This window comes from Apteryx mantelli, chromosome 3 (assembly GCF_036417845.1).
Source record: "Apteryx mantelli isolate bAptMan1 chromosome 3, bAptMan1.hap1, whole genome shotgun sequence".
NCBI classification, from domain to species: Eukaryota; Metazoa; Chordata; class Aves; order Apterygiformes; family Apterygidae; genus Apteryx; species Apteryx mantelli.
In genome coordinates, this window is record NC_089980.1 from 27,698,419 (window position 1) to 27,713,864 (window position 15,446).

At 34.9% G+C, this 15,446-nt stretch overlaps 1 protein-coding gene across 1 annotated transcript in view; it reads right to left on the minus strand.

Moving 5' to 3' along the window:
- The window catches only part of NRXN1 (neurexin 1), a 723,763-nt gene that overhangs the window by 653,560 nt on the left and 54,757 nt on the right, over window positions 1–15,446 (minus strand). The window contains exon 2 of the mRNA XM_067292993.1: window positions 2,148–2,165. Coding sequence (XP_067149094.1) covers window positions 2,148–2,165 — 18 coding nt within the window. The remainder of the gene's footprint in view (window positions 1–2,147; window positions 2,166–15,446) is intronic.

The following is a 15,446-nucleotide window of genomic DNA, read 5'->3' on the forward strand; positions in this document are numbered from 1 at the left end:
ATACCACAATAAACACTCATAGAAAATTCCAGCTTTAAATAGAGAGCCGTGTATAGGCATGCCATACATTAAAAATAGTCATTTGTGCACCATTAATTTATAGGCAAAATGATAGAGGCCTTTTCTTTGTGAATTAGGAATTAAAGATTTAGTAGGAATACCTCTTGTATGCATGTGTGATCATTCCATCTCTATATAAACTTAGCATTAAAAGGACGAAGTTAAGGGGCACAGAATGGGACAGGGGAAGTGGATATGATAGACAGAATATTTTCATAATTTGTTGCGTAAGTTCCATGCAGAGCACAGGCTAAAAAAAATTTAAAACATGGCAAACCTGTGGTGAACGTGTTCAACCCTACCACAGTTTTAATCAAATGAATAAAATGTAGCCTTTTCATACCAGCAATATATGTAATTTAAACTGTGTGAATACTAAATCCTTCTGTTTTCTTACGTAACCTAACTTAGGGAGGTGCTCAGATATCACAGAAATCAAGGATGAAAAATCATAGCTCAGTTTCCAAATTCTGATTTGAATACACATTTTTTGCTTTCATGTACAGCAACTTTAATTTGTGTGCAAACATCCAAACCTATGTTGGAATAAATTTAAGGTTGCAGCTTTAAGAATTAGATTAAGGTAAAGTCTGGCTTAACTGTTATTCAGGCCTTGTACTACTGTGCATAAATAAATACGTGAAATGAAATTGTATCTCCTTTTATAGTTATACGGATCCTAATTCACATTTGAATCTCATACTGACACCAGTAAGAGTTTTATGCACAGATCAAAGATAAAGTAGATACTTATTTCCAGGCTTTCATGTTTTCCGATAGAATTCCTATGCCAGTGTTGCTGAATACATTTTTACTTTCACAATAAAAGGGAAATTGTATTGTTATTTATGCCTGTAAGAGTGCACACAATTAAAGCATGGGATTTGTTTCAATTTTGTCTCTTCTATGGGCATCATATGCTTTTATAAAATTCCCCGCATCGTGTATGTGATAAATCTGAGCACCTCTCTTTGCCCTTGAATGTGGTAGCGTAGAGAGGTAAAACCCTTCCAGGATTTTTAAGAAACCTGCAGCTGAGCAGGCAGGGGCTCAGCGCAGGACCCCAGCGCCACATCTGTGCCAGGGCCGCCACTTTGCCTGTGAGGTAACTTGCAAAGTCCTTGATTTAAGAGTAATTTAAAAAGTATTTCAAAAAATGAAATGAATGTAATATCTGCAGTTTAAAAAGAGGCATTTCTGAAAGAGGCAGTGGTTCATCCAGTATGGAAAGATTCAGCCCAGAGAGAATTCTGAAGGCACACATACGTAAAAAAGCACCTGCACCTTTTGGCTTATAAACAAAAAGACAGTATTGATTCCCCACAACAAGTGATCTATGAACAATATTTTATACTTTTACAACTATCATACATTTGCACACAAGCACATTTTAGCAGCTGATAGACATACTTACCAATATTCAGGCTAGATGGCATTGTGCTTTAGTTTCCACTGCCCTGTGCCTTACTTTCTTTAAATGGACTTAATTACATTCCAACATTATATTAAAATCACATGCCTCTTCTTTTCCAATGTTGAAAAGGCAGAATGCACTATGTTGAAAAGTTTGACAAATAAACTTTTTTTCCTAAACCTTTATGCTGAAAAGGATAATACAGTAAGCAAGAGCTGTAGTATTAAAGAGAGAAGATTTCCCTAAGGTATTAAAGTATAGGTATTTAACATGCATTACATTCTTATGAGGAGAGATTATGCTCCACACTGATGAAACAAACATTTTCTTGGAGTGTTTTTCATACAGAACATGAGAAGAAATCAGTCCTTCTGCAAATCTCCAGGATGATTTTGAGGAGTGATGTTAGATACGAGTATAAATTGCATTGCTTCAATGGAGATATTCTCAACCTACACCAATATGGCCAAGATCAAAATCAGCCTTTGCTTCTGTTCTGTATGAAAAAAAAATCACACTGATTTAATAACTTGTAAACTTTTATGGGTAAAAAAAATGCAACTTACCGTACTGAATGATATGCGTACCTTTATAACACTAAGTGGAAGGGAAGAAAAACACTAAACAGAAGGGAAAAACAAGAGCTTAGGAAAAGAACGTAGAAAGCACCCACCTTCCACATAGTTGTCTTCTGTAAGCACATAACAGGGAAGGAGAGAAAAGGAAAACATTCATTAAGCAGCATGCAGACTGGAACTTGCCATTGCATGTCTTCATCATGCAAGGCATCAAACACAACATGCAAGTGCTCCATTGCTACAATCCAGAGGGGAAAACAAAAGCACCAGGGAAGCAGTGTTTCCTCTATTTAACAAAATTTACGTGATACGAAACAAAACAATACTGTTTCCAAAGTGCAAAAATTGTACGGGATTTGCTGCAGTTCTTTGTAAGCTCAATTATTAGCATTCATTAAGCAGAAGGTCTTCTCATAAGACTTTTATAACTAAATATTTAAAAACCATGGTTATTTGTGATAGGAAATCTAAGCTCATTTTCTTCCACTTTCCCATTCTGAATTTTCCTTAATGACCTGTATGAAGCAACCAATTTTAAGCAGTTTGAACCAGGTAACTTAAGTTGTAGAACATGCTGTGAAAATGTTAAAACAGGCAGCATGACTGATCCCGCACTTATTACTGAGGCAAGTATCTCATCCTAGTCAGTGGGTCAAATTTCATAATCAAATGTGGAAAAACTGCCACTTAAACTGGGCAGAACTGGGATCAAGTCCCACAGTGTTTGTCAGCATCAGAAACTTGTGTATCATAAAAAGCAGTTGATTTTCTGCCTGGTACAGTCAATAAAATACAGCAACCTCAGACATAGATTCTGGCCCTGGATGAGATCAAAGGGAATTTTGCCTAAGTAAAGGCTGTTTTCAACAAGCAATAATTTGGCCCTTTATCCCAGCCCCACATCAGTAGGGGGCACAGGAAAGAAGAAGGTTTCCCCAAATCCCACACAGTGAGAGAGGTCTCAGGACTGAGCCTCAGCTAATAAGCAGGAGGAGAGAATTTAAATTTAATAAACGGGCCCAGTGTCCTGGAATTCATGTGAGTCTATATATTCCTCAGCTCCTCCACTGAGCAGGTGATTTTGAGGGAGTAGGTTGCCCATCACGATTTTGACTGAGGAGAGCATAGGAGAGAGTACAAAGATATCTCAGGGGAGATAAAATGGGAAAGGTAAAATAACAAAAGAAGGACAACATGGAAGTTAAGGAGATGGACTGTGCAAAAATAATAAAGAAATGGGGGAGGGCTTGGAAGGGCAAAAGTACGACAGTCTGACTGCTTAGGATCTTTCTTCCTGCAGCTTGTGCAGCATCTGCAAACACTTCCTGGAGAGTGAGGACTGAGAAGGAACTGTAAATTGCAGCCCAATTCTGTCACTACAGTTCATTTGCCATGAAGTTTTCTTATATGCAAATACATTTTTATGTGACTGTTAAGCAATGTGAGTTTAAACTAATTTTTCTCTGTCGCAAACCAGGAGCAAATGAAATGAGTTGCACAGAATTGGGCTCAATAATCTCTCTTAAGCCAGAATGTTTCAGTTTTCATAATGATAAGCCTTGTAAATTAATGTCACAAACCACTGAAAGATCTCATCATAATTAGAGAGTTCTCAGATAAATAATTTGAAGAGTTTGCCACTTCAAAAATAATAACTGCAGTGAACAATGAATTTAGGGCTTTAAGTTTCTCAGTTCTTAGTTGTAATACTCACAGGACAGACCTGACAAGTTATTCAGCTTAAGATATTGTAAACACCTTTTTCACATACATACTTTCAATTTAAATGTCTAAGAATTCACTGCCAGTAGTTTTAGCCTGTTATGCAAGTACAGTGGTTACATACTACGTTTCATGCATTTAGGAAAATACGAGGCTGAAAAGAAAAAAAGTTAATATGAAAAGGAGTATACTGAACCCCTGAAGATCAACAAATCAAATAAGATTCACTAATAAAATGAAAAACACGCAGTTCCACAGGATAACGATACTATGCTCTATATTCATGGTAAACTACAGTGATATTTGGGTTATTAGAAATAGCTAGTTATAGCTACACTTTTCTGGAAGACCTTCTTCCTTTAAGTGCAATTTCCTTTCTTTAAACCCAAAACTGAATGAAAAATACATTAGCTATTTCAATTGTACTACAACTTCCTTTACATAGTATTGATTATTGTAATATTGGTACATTGCAATACCAATATTGCAATAACATTATTTTTGTTAGCCATATTTAGCTTAACTTATGATTACTTAAAATCAATGAACAAACTTGCTAAAAGGCCACTTGCGGTGCTCATGATGTGAGAAAGTCAGAGTTCAGAAACCAAAGGCAAGGGCAGTGCTACATGGTTAAGCCTGCCTGGTTACAGGGCTCAGCACACTTCGTTTTCTATCACGGCTCTGTCACCACAAAGATTTACGTCAGCTGAGGAGCTTTCCCAAAATATTTGATTGATTAAACTTTCTAAGTGATAATAAATTAAACTGTCAAAACATTTCTAATTAAATAAAATTGGGTGGAAAGTGTTGAATTACTGCTCCGTGAATAAAACAGTGTATATACAGCCAAATTCCTCTACACTAGTAAACAGCAATGAAAATTCATTGCTCCACATGTATTGTCTAATTTCAGCAATCCTAAGTGTACCTAACAGTTGTTCATATTAATAGCTAAACAGTTTTACAATCTGAAAAAAAGTTTAATTAAGTTTCTTTAAACTATTATGGTGCTTTGCAAGATTTTTATGTTAGATTTGCTTTCAACGGAGTAATTAAATTAAAGAATGTTTCTGTGATGTGTGTTATATTTCCATATGACCAACACTTTGACTTTCCTGATTCCCATTGTCTTGGCATGGTCTGTTGTTCTAGGTGTAGACCAGGAAGCTGGAGACCCAAATTTTAACTCTGTTCTTTTTTTATTTTGATCTTACTCAAGCCACTCAAAAAAAAATTAAAAAATTGGAACTTCTTTGAAAGCCATATATACTATCAATGTCATAAGTTTGCAGTTTATGGGGAACAAACGTTTCTTCACTTTAAATCAGGAGTTTAAATCAGGAGTAACTGTATTTATGTCATTAGAGTTACACTGGTGTAAAATTTATGTAAGCAGAGGAGAGTAAAGCTGTAATTTCATATTCCTGTCAGGCATGATGATTTAGCCACCCACAGTCAGAATTTACATTCATCTACGCTGGAGGACCTCACTGTCTACAGAGTAGCTCCATTGGTGTCAGCGGAAAGGGAGGCTTAAGTCTCCCAAAGTATCGTCTCCCATATGTTAAATGCTTTTGAGCAGCACTGCTCTTAGACTCATCCTAGTCATCTTCGCCAATGCACAAACTGTGTATGAGAAGAGGGGCTGAAAGGGACCATCAAGGCAACAGAAGGGGAATACGGTGGCCTACAGCCTCCACCAGTGACCGGCCAACTGGGCAGTTACTGAGGTAGCTCTGACACCCACTGAATGTGAAAAATCCTGTATTTTCATGTTACGCATAGCTCCTCGCTTTAAGAACTAGACAGGCCTTCATCCATTGCAAATGTTTATTTCCTAGACCTTCCCTCCCACCAACAATGATGCAAAATTACACTGCTAATTTCTGTATTTATGACCTAATTCCTTTAGCCAAAGTCTGTTCTCAGTTCTACTGGTGTAATCTGTTGACTTCAAACATCGAGCCAATACTCAGTTGATATAATCTGGCATGACACTGTTGAAATCAGCAGAACCATACAACTCACACAGGCTGGGAATCTGGCTTATTATCTTTGGATGAATTATCCCAGGCTGTCCCTACTGAGCTGAAAGCAGAATCTGCTCCATATTATTTGCAGTGAAAGCCCAACCAACTCTAATTATTTTAGCCTATTACACTGTTTCAGTGATATAAAAATGGGAATCATGTTTTTGCAGGACATGTTTATTAATTTAAGAATATTTTTAAGATTTGGTGATGTAAACCATCATGGAAACCTTAACTAAAAATAAAAAAATGACTGTTTATGTCTTGTGCTTTTCCTACTATTACATTTTTAATTCTGCTAGACTATTTACACTTTGGCCATGCACAGAGCATAATATTTGTTCTGACAATTATATAAGAACAGTATAGTCATGATAAACAGATGAAACAGTGCATTAGTATTTTAAAGTGACAGAAATAGCATTTTAGAAATAGCATATTAGAATTAGTATTTTTTCCTCATCAGAATTATAGTTCAGAACCACATTTGGTAAGAAAGAAGAGTATAATATACCACAGATGTAGTTTATTAAATTTCATAAGATATTCAGTGGGAAAGTAGCCTAAAATAAAGCTTGCTTTCCTGCAGTTGTTTTGCAATAAAAATAATGGCTAGAAATTTAAGACTTTTTTTTTTCCAAAGAACAATGCATATGTATACTCCTCTATAAATTTATCTGTTGAAAAATACTGTATTGGAAAATGCCATTTCAAGAGGCAGCTTCTTCTGCAGGACTGAATTCAGAATGTCTTCGACGGTGTAACTTAGCCTGCCTCATCAGTTGCTTAAATCATTAGAAAAATTGTTTTACTTAACATCTGATTCAAAAGTAAATATTTGGAAAGCATACTAAAACATGAAGTTTCATAAAGTATGAACAATCATAGTCTTAATAACGATGAACTAAAACAACACATTTGAAAGCTGTGGCTAACAGCACAGGTCATTTCAAGTGCTGTTTATCTGACAAATCCATTAGGATTATTTGCATATTTTGCAAAACTTTTGAAAAACACTGTGAATATTGATTGTAATTATTGCCTGTAATTATGATTAATTAGAAATGTATTACAAAGATACCTAAAACAGAACTCTGATTCTGTTTGAGCCTTCTGCTTTGGCATTGAATAAATAGGGAAGCAACATTTTCTACAGCTGGGCCTTGTGGAACAGAATTTGGGATCCATCCACAGAATGTGCAAATCCCTCAGAAACAAGAGAAAAGGGTTGAGGAGTTTCTGTATTTCCATACGTTTGATAGCACAGCTCTATTAGGTCTGAATTCAATGAAGAGCCTCACATAGACTCCAAGCAACTTTGGATCTCACAGGATTTCCATGCTGGACCGATCCAGTTCACTGAGTGGAAATATAAAATAATAGCGTTTGTATTGATTTTTTTTGTTTAAGGGGGAACTTTCAGAGTAACAGGAATTTGGTTCTGTTCTAGCTCCATTTTCTATCTCCATCTCTGTGAAGAGCCCTTCAACAGCCTCAGAAGAAGAGTGTGTCACCACCAGAAACATAAATGACCTGTCCTCACAAGAAAAATGGGGAAGAGTCTCTCTGCCAAATGAGAATCATTAGGATACAATTGGACACTTTAGCCAGTTCTGTACAAGAGAAAGCAATTAGCTCAAACTCAGTACACCTCTGTAAATTTTACTAACTTCAGTGAAGTTACTCTAGATGAGGCCATCATTTCCGGACAGTGCTCTGTATCTCAGGTGCACTGACAATGAAATAACTACAAGATAATTTTAGTTAAGCAACTGTAGCTGAGCTCCTAGCGTGATGCAGGGAGGGAGCCAGTACAAGTCTTGGATACATAAGCAAAGAAATAATGAACAGAAATAGAAAATGGCATTATTTTTTGTGGCATAACTAAAACCAATACTGTGTTTAGTTTCAGTGCTCATACTTTTAAAAAGACGTGAAAAATGAAAGGTGTTTCAGAAAAAAACTGTTCCCACAGTCATTCGTGGCAGTAAGAACCTAAAAAACCTCAGCAACCATGTCTTACAATGAGAGTCCTAAGGTTCTCAATCTATTGAATATATCAAAAGGGAGCTTAAGAGGTATCTTGATCCCAGGCTATAATTACCAATCTAGGGAGAAAGATTCCTGATATTTAAGTTCTTTTAACCAGACAAATGGTTGGACTGAGAGTCAGAAAAGTTCAAACTGAAAATAAGAGGCAGATTGCCAATAAAGAGAAATTAAGCATTGGGAATACTGGGAAATGCTTTCTTGAAGTCTTAATGTCATGACTGAGCCTTTATCTAAAATAAACTATATCAATCAGATGCTTCTGGGCTACATGCAGGAATCATTGGAAGAAGTTCTGATTTTTGCCATTCAGGAGATCAAGTTCATGTTATCAGAACAGTCCATTTGGGCCATAAGATGAATTCATGAATTTTATCTAGTGAAGTGAGAGCAGAAACAGATCATAAGCAGTAGCAAATACTTTGACACCCTGTTAAACACAAAAGTGTTCAGATAAATTGTTTTCTCAGAACCAATCGCTGCATCCTTTGCACAGCCAAAAAGCTCACTCAGAAATAAGTTTCCCATGAAGAATTCAAATTCAATGGGTGAAAAAAATCATTCAGACAAACCATTACTATTGCTCCCAATGGGAAAGTACTTCCACCTGCCTCCACCCACAATTTACTTCTACACACTGTAATATTTTCTAATCCCCTCTCGAGTTGTCTACAAAAGACATAAACAGAATCAAAATCAACAAGATATAATTAAATCAGTACTCTTTCTGAGATGATATCTTTTTGTGTTTTTTGATTCTTACGAAGTTTTATCACTTTTCTATCTTTTACCAACATGAGTGTATCAAAAGTGAAATTTTCCAATGCTGTTTTAGTTTAGTTTAATGCTATTAATCTATGGTTATTTTATTGTTACATCTTTTCAGGTATTGCATATCTGAATAGACTGGTGCATTTTTGGAGTCACCATAGTTGATAAATAGGCCCACCTTTGACACCTACATCTCATTTTCTGAACTGCTTTCTAGCACCCACTCTTTTCAAAAGTTACTTGTCCTCTTCTTTTAGTAATTGTAGCATATTTCTAAATAAACTTGTACTGACTCAGGGGAGAGATCATGATGTAGATGTGAAAATGACTCTTTTTAATTATATTACAATCCCAAGAAATTTGACTTTGGCCTCATTAAATTCTATTCTTTCTTTCTACAGTGGGTCTGGCTACTCTCAGATATACTAAACTTCAGACCAGGTTGCAATATGCCAGTGCTGTAAAGGAAGTTACATGAATTGCTGGGGCCGATATGCCTGCATCAGTACCATGGCTGTAGTAACCACAACCAGGAATCAAAGGTGATAAGGATAATGTTTTTTTAATAATTGATTTTAATATTTTTAGTAATTGAGAAAATGAAAGGAGAAATACGTCATCTGCCTAAATGTAGGCAAGTCAAAGAAATAGCCCCTCCCCCAATGTTTTAAGAGTATTTCTTAAAATGCTTTATTCTTCAGATATAAGCAGAAAAATGAAACACAATGTAAATCTAAGTATTTCACTTGGTAATGAGCTATTCTTTTCGATTCTTGAGAAGGATATTGTTTTTAGCCAATATTTCTTAATATTGATAAGCTGGGATGAAATGTTAGTCAGAATTAGTAGTTGAAAATGTAGAAAAAGCACTGTACACAATAAAAAATATAGTTACAATATTCAAAATCGCTTTGTTGCATTGTTCTTTAACTAGTCACCAAACATTTTCTTGGCTGCTACTAAGGTTCATCTTCTAGCTGTGGACTGAGCTGAATTGCTCTTTGGAAACCTTTTAAATGGTACAGGACAAACTTTCTGCTAGTTTAAATGGGAAATTCCACTGATGTAAGTGGAGCTGTATTCTAGAAAGCCAGAATGTTGAAATGGAGGTTTTAATTGATTTGAATTAGGAGTTAATCTCAGCTATCTATGACTGTATGTGAAAAAATATATATGTTCTTATATTAATTAACAACTGGACTTAGTTTTCTCCTCTACTAGTGTACACTCATCTCAATGGTAACACTGAATGTTACTCTGATTAATTAGTAACTATAGATAATGATACTAACTACAAAAATTTTTAGAATAAAAGAATAATCAACATTTCTCCATTTAAAATGTGGTCCTCCTTAGCTGGAGTAAGATTCAATACATTTTTGTTTTCCTCCATTGGTTTCACATGAATGGAGCAACCATATATCTTTTTGTAGGCACCTGAATGACTAGATTGAATGCCATGTGTACAGAGTACTTGCACATATTACAATCAGATATCTGCTTTAGAACAATTCTTGATTTTCATTAATCCCTTTGATATGAATTGGCTACCCAGTTATTTCCTTTGCATAAATATATATATTTTGTAACTTTTCTAAGGCTATTAAGGGATGTCAAAAAACCACAGGCACTAGTTAAAAATGGCGAAAAAGGCAGCTTCTGACAAGGAGATACTGTACTTGACATGCTTCCTTAAAACTCTAATTGTATGGCTATACAACTAGGCTATGCTACATTAAGTTTTCGTCTGTGATTGTTTCTATCTCAGCACTGCACGGTTAAAATTTCTAGTGGCAGAAGATGTCTCAAGAGAGTCACAGTTTGGGCATGTCTATAAACTGAATCCAAACCAAGATCATCTTCTCTTCCTAACATGTTAATCAATATCCACAGGTTTTCAAATGTTCCTTATTACCTTTGTTTCTTAGAAATGACTTGTATACACATTCTGATGCTAATCTTTACTCTTTTTACAATTTTTTCTGCTAAACCTACATTGCCTTCACTACAGACTGTGCTGAAATTATTTTTTGTACAGTTACCTTATGACAGTAGTTTATTTATCATAATACATCAGCATTGTAGTATGTTGCTAATGAAAGAGCAGTAAAGCATTTTTTCTGTTGCTGGCTCTTCTACAGCTGGAAAATTGGTTAGAATGACAGAGTTTAGCATCAAGTAAAAGCAGGTTAAGATTCTTTTGTAAAGAACTATTTCTGTATAAAACTTTATCAGAATCAATTATAATAATTCCTCCCTAAAAGTTGCCTCCATAGCACATTACTGTTTAGTGTATATTAATGTGACAATAAGGAATACTGTAATGACCTTTGATGGGACTAAGAGTCAGAAGGAGGTCTAGAAGTAAATTAATGAGAACATCTAAATGTAGAGATGTGAAAGATAATAGCTGAGGAGACATAAATATTATTATATATTACTACATTATTATTATATATAAATAGTATTAGTTGAGTAATATCGAAAAAAATATATCCTTTAAAAAGTATTCTGAATTTATTTCTTGGATAGCATTGTTTTGTGGATATGTCTTAAACATGGTGTAAGATAATATTTCTTATATTTTTAAAATATAATTTTAATAATAGAGTAAGAAAACTGTTCTACAAAGAAAATCCTTCCCTTCAGGGTAAATTTTAGTGAATAACAGAAATCTTGTTTGATTGTTGGTCTACTGTTAAAATGAGCACACAAATCACATGCCTCCCAGTTTTTCTTCATGTTGAGGAGGAAGATCTCTGAGGTTTCCAAAGTGGAAAAACTACTTCTACACCCAAAATAAAATTTCTCCCAGTTGAATATTTACACCATTAGGCAATTCAAAGAAATTATAATCATGAAAGCAAAGATTATGTATCATATTACCTGTGCTTAATCAAACTAACAGAACTCCTGAACAACCCACAAATATTTCTTGCATATTTTTTCATTGAACAATTCAGCATAATAAAGCAACCTAAGCAACTAACTATTTCCTAAGACAGAAAATGAATTTTTTGCCTACAGGGTGTATCTGTGTATATATTGAATACATAGACTACACATGCATCTGCACATTCATTTATATCTATAGATCTCTCATTTAATAGTAAAGATATCAAACAAACCATCCAGAAAAAAAAAAAACCAGACAGGAATAATAATACCTTATTCAATGTGCAGTGTGTATAAATGTAATGAATACAACCACCATAGTGAACGATAAATGACGTGCTACGATCCAACTATACAGAAACCAGAACAGGAGCTATCTTCACACTGAGCATGGGAAAGTTTTTACTTTACTAACACAGAACTAATCCATAATGTTATATCATGTTAAAGGACAGAAACAGACAACACTGAACATCAGGAAAAGTCTCCTTACAACTCCACAAAACAAAGACTAATACATATGAAGATGCTTATGAGAACTGAAAAAAGTATCAATTAATAGTATTTTGAAAGTGTTGTGTGTTTTTTTGTTTAAAAAATATTTCAAGGAAACACTGTTCTGTAATTATAGATTGTTTCAAAATATATTCATAAAAGAATTGTGCAAAAGCCACTAACAACATAACTCAGATAATTTCATTTGCAAAGACTCTATACAGCAAGCTAAAACATGCTTGGTACATTAATTCATTCTGATTTTTATAGCTTATAAAAAATGCCTTTTCACTTTAAGAAATGTATACTTATTCCAAACTGGTCTGATATGAAGAATGTCTAATGCTGGTAAATCATTTACTTTTCAGAAAAAAAAAGGTATTTCAAACAGCACTTCCCAGAACATGTTTGTAATGCATGAAGAGCAGACATGACATTTTACTTCTGTTAGAACAAACCAACCCTCCCTCCAGAAAAGCACTTGTCTCCCAAAGTAGTTTAGAGTATCAAGAAGATCTCAAGTCTTTTTCTTTTATCCCTTTGTATGTACCTCCTAACATTCAATATTGACAGCTATCATTTTTCATCCAGTCTGCATTATTAGTGAGTTATCACAGTTTTCTGTAGCGGGCCATTTTTTTTTAATATGCACTGCCTTCTGGTTAGAGTATTGGCATAACCTTTAAAAAAGCTTTGCTGTTATCACTCTCTTACATCTTGCATCAATGACATTTACAAGTATCTAAATGGTGTGTCAAAGATGTATCCTAACAAACATTGCAATCAAATTGTGTAAGAAGCATAGGACATCTTCATAAAAACAGAAAGTGTGCTTTTCCTATCTTCATTAACACATAGTCTGATAAACAGCATATAATTTAATTAATCAAAGCAAGTAAAGTTCTAGTAAAGAATAAACTTCATGGAAAAGTTGGACAGGAATGGTTCTTATGACATATAGTTGGATTTTCTCTAGAATACATTCAGATGGATAGAAAGCTTTAATTTGTACAGGTTGGATAAGACCTGGATTCCTTCTTGATTTTCATGGCTTTTGTGCTCTGCTACTCTTTGGCATCTGTAACTCTCATTGAGCTCTCAGTGTGAATCATTGGCACAGCATGAGTTTATGAGTCCCTGCTTTCTTCCAGGGAAGCGTTTCTAATCGATAGCTTTTAGTGTAATGGAAGTTACCACAATGCTTTCAAGAGCAGGGTTTATGTTGTAGTTGGAATGAGCTTAGTGACATCTCTAGTGTATCACTGCTTCACCAAACTCCATATCATATATTAGGTCAAGGCTGCTTATCCAAACTGGTATTTTATAAGCCGAAATAATAGCAACACTGAAAATGTTGATAATGTCACAGGGGAATCAATTTCATAGGTTTTATTTGTGAATGTTTATATACCCATGTATTTAGATATGATTTAGGATAGTAAAGTTATTAAAATAGGTCAAATAAATTTTTCATACAAATTGATTGAAGTGAATGTGCAACGGGAAAGTGAGGTTCTGATGAAAGTTATAGTTATGTAAATCTCCACAGAGACAAGAGAGTTACTTCAAATATATACATACTGCTGTAAATCCATTATAACACAAGTTCAAATCTGTGGTTTAAACCCTCATAAGCGTATTTTAATTTAGGATTGTTTCCTTAGAATTGTTTCATTCAAATACATACACTTTGGAGCATAAATAGGAGAAACGCATTTAGAAAAAAAATCTCATTCAGATGTAGGCTTTTTCTCACTTGCCAGAATGTAAAAAGAAAAAAAAAGCTATATTCACAAACTTTAAAGAATACAAGACTGGAGTACAGATTTAGTCTGGGCAGAAACAACACATGCCTTCTAAGTCCTGACTTCTCCAGAAGCTAAGAGGGATTGGATAAAAATAAATTTTCATAAAAGAAGGAGTATGTATGCTTTGTAACAAGAGGTGTATTCATACATGCTGGAAGAAAACAGTGGTGGCTACAAAGGAAAGCTGAAGTTTGCTGTATAGCAACAACATCAGTTGTACTTCTCTGAAATGAGACAAAAGTACCTTTGGGAATTTCAAGTAAATAAGAATTATATGACTGAGCTCAGGGATTACAGGATTGGGCCCTGAGGGCTAAAGTTTGCACAGAAGAGCCTAGTCATTTTTGTGCAAGTGACACACATTTTTGTATCATTTACATATAAAAGTGATCCTACTCACTTATTTGAATTGGGTATTCCCTCTTGGAATTTGGTAATTTTCTTAGCAAAGCTAAGGACTAAGTGCAAATTGAAAAAAAGAGAGGGGAGAGGGGAGAGGGGAGAGGGGAGAGGGGAGAGGGGAGAGGGGAGGAGAGGAGAGGGGAGGAGAGGAGAGGAGAGGGGAGTGGAGGAGAGGAGAGGAGAGGAGAGAATAGTAATTTCTGTTTGGAAAATTGGGTGCATAAGTATTAGTGTAACTTACTCAGCACATCATCATGGGTCTCAGTGACTTTGGATACTTTTCCAGGAGTCAATCCTTCCATGAGTAGTTTACGAACTATGTATAAAGCATCTGAGATGCAATTTTTTTTCCTAAAAGCAGCTATTCATTCTTCTTTTTGCATCTATTTTTCTTTAACAAATATATTTATTGGGGCCATTGAAAGAAAAGAAAAATGCTGTTTCAGATACGTTACTGTATACCTCTGAGTGTATCTCAAAGTCATGGTCACATGAAAGAAACTATACCAAGTGATTTTTTTAAATTTTATTTCTTATGAAATGAGTTGTAATTCAAGGGTCTGGTAGAAAAACTGCAGAATTGCCTTTTTTTCCCTTCAAAGATAGTATCAAATTATTCAGTGCAAACTATGAATACAACTGTGATGATCTGTACCAGTTGAAGTCTTTTCTCATAGTACTTCTAGCACAATGTACAGACAATGATTGAAAACTATAAGGGAAAGCTAGAAGTCAGTTTACCAGTTAGGGCTGGGCTACTTGTGCTTGATATCCAAGGCTAAAAATTATGCCTAGTTCAATTCATCAGTGTGAAGTAGTATCTTATATGCAATTGTTCAGAAAGCACTTGGCTGGTACAGAAAACATAGTATTAACTTATAGAGAGTCTTACCAACACTAATCCCTTGGACAAAATAATTCCAAGACAATAGACTTTCTGGCAGGCTGCCCTGCCATAGAAGGTATAATACTAAGTACACATGTTACAGGCTATGTATAATATTGATTTCAGTCTTTATCAGCATCTCCCACCTACTTTAAGAGATACTGTTCATGTGAACCAAGACCAGTATAAGACCAATACCTTAGGCAAGTGAACTTCTTTTTACTAAGATTAAGTAAATCTGTCAACATATCCTGTTACTTGTATATGTTGGTCTGTGAACATCCATTATACATCCAATTTAATAGAGATTTGAAGGGGAAGAAAAACATTCGT